This window comes from Cyprinus carpio, chromosome B7, assembly GCF_018340385.1.
Source record: "Cyprinus carpio isolate SPL01 chromosome B7, ASM1834038v1, whole genome shotgun sequence".
In the NCBI taxonomy this organism is placed as follows: Eukaryota; Metazoa; Chordata; class Actinopteri; order Cypriniformes; family Cyprinidae; genus Cyprinus; species Cyprinus carpio.
Genome location: NC_056603.1, coordinates 12,184,063 through 12,190,549, shown reverse-complemented (window position 1 = coordinate 12,190,549; position 6,487 = coordinate 12,184,063). Strand labels below are relative to the sequence as shown.

The 6,487-nt window shown below is 43.8% G+C and overlaps 1 protein-coding gene across 1 annotated transcript; it reads right to left on the bottom strand.

Moving 5' to 3' along the window:
- Positions 1-306: 306 nt before the first annotated feature.
- Positions 307-4,183, bottom strand: LOC109092960 (RNA-binding protein MEX3B-like). The gene is made up of 2 exons (XM_019106684.2): positions 3,626-4,183; positions 307-2,948 (listed from the first exon to the last, which is right to left on the bottom strand). The coding sequence occupies exons 1-2, from the start codon at positions 3,855-3,857 to the stop codon at positions 1,630-1,632; spliced, it is 1,551 nt and encodes a 516-aa protein (XP_018962229.2). The 5' UTR covers positions 3,858-4,183; the 3' UTR covers positions 307-1,629.
- Positions 4,184-6,487: the final 2,304 nt, after the last annotated feature.

Sequence of the window (6,487 nt, the reverse complement as noted above, 5' to 3'; positions counted from 1 at the left end):
CTGACATCAACGTAACCCCTGACCCCGATGTCTCACACAGTTTGAAAAACCATAAGTGTATTTTAACCCATCAGACGGCATATTGATGACATCACTAGATGAGTAAAAGCCAATCTTACATTTTTTTCATCACTGCAGTGGTTTTATGGGCCACATATGATCTCAATGCAACATATGATGCTATATCACGAAAGCAAGCAGTTTTTTTTTTTTCTCAAAGGCTTTCTAAGAAAGGAATTTGAAGCTGCAAGCAAGCATAAAAACACAGTACAGATGTTTTCACAATAAGCGAAGCAACACTTCTCGTTCATGTACCATTTTATTGGACTTATATAGAAATACTTAAAAAAAAAAACATGAAGTAGCACCATTACTTAAGTTTTACTTTATCATGTAGAACTTTAAATGTCAGAAAAATAAAACTCTTGATACATTTTCAAATCTTGTTTCAGCAAATATAATATTAGTATTTGACCATGAGGTTAAAGGCCTTTTATCATAAAATAAAATATACTTTGTTTTTAAACTTTGCTCAATAAAGTACATAGACGCTCAAATAACTTCACCTACATATACATAAACAAGTGGTAAACAAACGTATTAAAATAGAAATCCTAAACCTATAGTGGCGCAACAGAACAGAACTCTGTGATACCCACTGGAATCTAATTCATACAAATTTTTAGAAAGCTTAAACGGTTCCTTTTTGTCTGAACGTACTAAGTTTTATACATTTCAACATATTTCGTAATAATATAGAATAAAATATGCTTTATATTACTGAATAGAAAATATGCTGGGTGAAACGGATTCAAAAGACATTTTTTTTTGCTGAACCTAGAAACCCTCCAACCCAACAGAATACTGTCCGATGCAAATGCACATTTCGTGGTCTCAATCGCCATCCGCTTTTCGAGTGATATTAAAATAATACAGTGTTCGTTGCCGCGAGGCCATACTAAAAAATAAAAAGATATTTGAACCCAGCTACAAAAAAGTTCACTGAACTTAAATTAAAATATCTGTAAACATCTTTGCAATACGAAATATAATCTTTCAAGTCAAAAAAGAATAAAATACTTCAATCTGTATTAATGTCATCATGAATATTTAAAACTTGTGGAATTTCTGCTTTATCTATACATATATATTTATATATATATAGGATATGATGCTGTTCTCCCTCAAACGAGTTCCATCGCGTAAGCTGCAGTATCTCCACACTGCTGTGACTCTCTCTCTCTCTCTGTGTGTGTGTGTGTGTGTGTGTGTGTCAGACAGGAAGCCGTTCAGATTCCCCCAAACTCCAGGTCTGCTACCAGTACATTCGATCAGCGGCATCGAAAGGCTCGTTTATGCTAACAGTCTAAGGTACCTCGGGTGAGACCGTCGGCTGTCCTTACTTCATTAACACTTGCTTGTGTACAGCTGACTAAAACTATTGATTACTAGGCTTGAATATTTAAAACATGCATTAGATGTTGAAAATATTTGTCCCGAGCTACAGTACAGTATGAACAATGGCCGTCCCTTTTTGGATACTGCAGCTCTACATACATATGTATATACATGTAAAATAACACACGTTATTAGGCTCTCACAAAGTCACGGAGGGCGTGTTGATGCCCTTTAGGAAAATATACGTATAGCCTGAGTAACTGTAGCATGGCAGACGGGGCATTTGGGCTCGTTTCTCTCGCAGATGCGGTTGGCACACTCCATGCAGAACAGGTTGTGGCCGCAGGGCACTAGAGCCGCGATCACCTCACTCTCGAAGCACACCGAGCAGTCCCGACTTCCCTTGCGGCTCGTCCCAGATGAGGATGAAGAGGACGACGAGGAGGATGAAGAGATGGATGAGTCGGAGGGAACGCCGGAATGATGGGATCCCATCGAGTAACCAGGGAAGCTGAGTGTGCCTCCGCCCGGATCGCTGCGCACCCGGCGCGCCAATGGATGCTCGGCCGCTCCATTGCTCTGGTGCAAAGGCGGGGACAGCCTGGGCTGGTTGGCTCGGCGCTGCAGCCCGTTGACGTTCATGGAAGCATTGGTGGGGAAAACAGGCGACGAGGCCGAGGTGCCGTTGGTGGCGCGCTCGTACTGTGACCACATCAGGCCCGGCGGTGCCGGAGTAGGGTCGAATCCCGGCGACGGATCGAAGGCCAAGTCAGCGGAATCGGGTGAGATCACCTCGCCACCGTACACAAATCCACTGGCATTGTTGTTGTTGTTGTTGTTGCTGGAGGCAGTGTAGCTGAGGGCGGGGCTTGGCGGGCTATAATCGGCCAGCCTCGAGCTGCTATTGTTGCCGCCAAAATACGAATCGGTAGAGGCGCTCCCTAAGGAGCTGGAGCTGTCGTTGCGATAATTGGAGAATGGCTTGCGACCTGAAGTGGGAGTGACGCTGGAGTTGGTCTTGCTCCACAAGCTGGCATTCCCATGCAAATCGAAACCCACGTCGGTGCCATTGGCGTGGAAGTCATTCTCATCGGTGAACTCGATCAGGCCGCCGGTGCGCATGGCGATGTGTGCTTCAATCTCCTCCCTGGCCCGGTCAACATTTTCCGGCATGCCGGTCACCTCAAACACGGGCTCTTTGTCACGACTGGGCGTGACAATGTAGGTGTGCGTCTGCTGCTGGATGCGCTTGATGGTGGCCCCCTTGGGGCCAACCACTAGTCCCACCACCCGATAGGGCACCCGCACCTGAATGGTGGTCTGACCAGGCAGGTTGGGCGGGCCGGGTGCCGTGGCATTCCCGTTCAGGCTGCTGTTTTTGTTCCGCGAGGCTCTGATCATGGAGAAGTGCTCGGCTGCTGAGATGATTTCCCTCCGAGCCATGGCTACATCCTCTCGCCTGCCTGTCACAACAAAGACCGGCTCCTCTCCTCGCACTGGAGTTTTGATATACGTATTGGTCTTTGCTCGCAGGGCTTTAATCTTGCAACCTACAATTGTGAGAAAAAATTAAAAAAGCTCACATGAGACAAAGCAAACACAATCGGGCACAAACCAAAAAGATGCAGGATGGGTGCAAGTGCACAGTCTTCAGGGGACAACAATTTTGCTTCTCTCTCTCTCGGTTGTTTTTTTTTTTTTTGGTGCAGCATAATTCAAACCACATGCTCGGCTACTTGACATACAGGGTCAAAAATAGCACAGGGAGAGCAAAAAAAACGCATGCTGAATTCAAGATTTTCCAGAGAGTCTGACGCTCTAATTATACTGTCAACAACTTACTTTCTGTAGATAACCTACAGAACGTGTTGTCGCCTAGATCCAGGCTATATAATGGTGTTTCCTGGTCAAGGAAGTCTATTCCCAATAGGCTACATGGGGAGTGTAAACAAAGTCCATTGAGACAAAGAAAGAAAGAGCCGCTGCCTGAAGAAAACGGCACTTCGCTCTAGATATACACAGGAATGTTGTGTATTTAACGTGATGACACATTAAAGGTAGATATGCTTGGGTTGTGTCAGCGCTCCCTTGCTTTTGTTTGGTCGGACATAAGGAGGGCAGAGCAGTTGAAAATAGGCTATAACCTACATTCCCCATGCAAATGACTACACATGCTACAATAACAGCATGCACGCATTTCTTTGAAGAGGATAATGATGATGATTACCTTGTCTGCCGACGATTTCAGCAACGTGTTCGGAGCTGGGAACGGGAACGCATTCGGTCATGTTCACGCTCCTTTTCCTGGGCTCGTTGTCATACAGCGAATTTTCATCGTTATCCAGACCTAGCAGCGAGAGCTGGTCCAGAGCGATCTGCAGGGCTCTTTGGTCATCCAGGGCGTCCCCCTGCCCGCCGCTGCCGCTCCGCTCCTCGTCGGCGAACAGCGAACTAGGCATCTTGGATGGGTCTGGAAACAAAGAGGGAAAACTTACAGGAGGAGGGTAGGATAGAGCTGGGGACGGCAGGTTTTAAAAAAGCTCCACTTGTGCGAATTCAATGCGCGTCCTTGCTCCTTGTGTCCAAACAAGTGTGATGATTAAAAAAAATGTCAGTGCAATCCCGAAGCGTGGAATACACGTTATTCCCGGAGACTGGAAAGCCGGCGGTGGCGATATTCCCCTTTAGAGTGCGCACCCCTCCCTTGCAGCTCGTTTCTGGTCGCTGTCTGACTCGCTGCAGCCAGACGCGGCACTACCGGAGAATATGTGCGCATGACGTCACCCCCGGTCTGACAGGGCAGGACGGTGCGGAGCTCGGTTGCGATTTGCATGCGCCGCGCTGATTGGACGGATTCCGGACCGAGACCGAGTTCAGCCACAGCTCGGCGCGCCCCGCCCTTTTCCTTTGTGGTCTTATTAAAAAGCAACATAACACATTTTATGTACATTACAGCTATTGTATAACTTTCTCGTTTTCATGATGCTTCACCCAACAAGTGTGGTTAAGACGTGCGTTAATAAAGAGCTGTTGGTTTACATGACCGGTTTTTTTCCGTTTTTTTTTAATATAGCCTATATATACTTTTTTATTGCAAGTATAAACAAGAATAAACTTCAATAATTAAATACAGCATTGGATGGCATTTATGAATACAGAAATAATATAGGAAGAAGTTTACATAACTGTTCTGAGGTGCAGTGTTTAGCATCATTGTCTTTGTGGGTATGGATTTGCTTTAAAATCTACCAAACTAAATCAAATACCTACACTTTAAGGTGATAACCCTGAAAATGTTTCAGATCCAGGCAGTGTCACATGTGTGCAAGGCACCTTTCTGGGCTGATAGGTTCAAATAAAGCTAAATCCACTGCAATTATTGGGATGATTATTGGGAGCCAGCTAAATGTAAACAAAACCTTCTTTGTGCTCCTTTAATATTAGTCAAGCCCCTAATAATAATAATTTGCATTAGAGTATATTAGCTGCTTAAGTTTGCATCTAATTTAGATTCTGCAAAACAATTAATAATTATTTTCGGTTTCCTCTAAGTGGCCTTTACATGTGCTGTTCAAAAGCCTCTATAAAAGACAATGTGCCAAGACATGCACTCTCTTTGTCTGCTGCACTCTCTCTCTCTCTCTCTGTCTCTGTCTCTGAAATACGTTTAGCATTCATTCACATTTCGGTTACAGCATGCTTATGAAGTGAACCACCACATTTGTATAATTTTATGCATTTATTCAAAACAAGCAAAGTCCCTGTCCAAATGACACCAGCCTCTCCTCCCCTTTCCTCTCACAAGCAACTTTCAAGTGATTGTGTTAAATCATCCAATTTCCTTGAGATGTCATCATGTTTACACCTCGGTCAGTAACATTTGGCTGAAAATACATAAAATTAGAACATTTGATAAAGCCACTGAGATGTGAATTTGTAAAACTGATTTAAATAACCACAGGCAAATTTTTTTGAGCTGTCCTGATTATCAGTGTGAAACAAGCTTCATAATCACCTGTTATTGTCATGTTAGCAAAATGAGTCAGTATCATACCCAAACAATGCATTTTCTTCAAAATGCCATATCAATTTATTTATGAGTGAGTGCGAGGAGATGTCTAATCAATATTTCATCCCATCCACAAATATTGGCATAGTTAATGGCTGGTTAGCTATTAACAATACTCTCAAGCACTCCGTCGTTGGCCGGTATGTTAAAGAGCATGATGGAAGTGCTTATTGGTGATCTCCCAATGGATCCCAAAGCATCTACACAAAATGCGCCTTTTGTGGCCCGAGTGGGAAGACGGTGTGGGGGCAGGGAAATCTGCTTCTTTTTACACAAAGAAAATTTCAAACCAATTCAGGGGCATTGAAACGAGAAGCACGTTCTTTGTCACCTCACTCCTGAGGAACAATAGGTATGCTAATATTAACTGCCCCCAAACCTGAGAATGTGAGTCAGGGGCTTTTTTGTTCATATTCACCCCTTTTTTTATTCTTCCCCCCTTCTTTTTAGTTTTAGCACAAGCCAGCTCACAATCTGAGCTTAAGAGCTGCATTGAGAAACATCTGGAGGTGGGAATTATGCTAAAGCCACATGCATGGCTTATTTCTACGCTTTTTAGCTTCAGAAGCTCAGAGTGAGTCACTTTGGTTTGTGATTTGCATAGTTATAGAGCGTATTCTGTACTGTATTGTGAAATCAAACACTGCCGAAGCACTATAATATATAAGTGTATATATTTACATGTTGACTATATTCAATATTCACATGTATTATCATGTTTCATGTGTATTTAACACTGGACTGCACGCAATGGGATAAAGTTGACTACTCTGAAAGATATGGCATTGCATGTCCAATGCTGATCAATCGCATTTACAGACTGTGGAGAACAAAGGCTGAGGAGCAGCCTCTGTATGTGCTGGCTTCATTTCTCCTTACACACACACACACACACACACACACACAGAGAGAGAGAGAGAGAGAGAGAGAGAGAGAGACAGCGGTTGAAAGCCTCAGCCACAGAGTCTGTTTAAAAACCACCACTTCGTATGTCTTTCCAGATCCGTTTCAAAAGTTGGT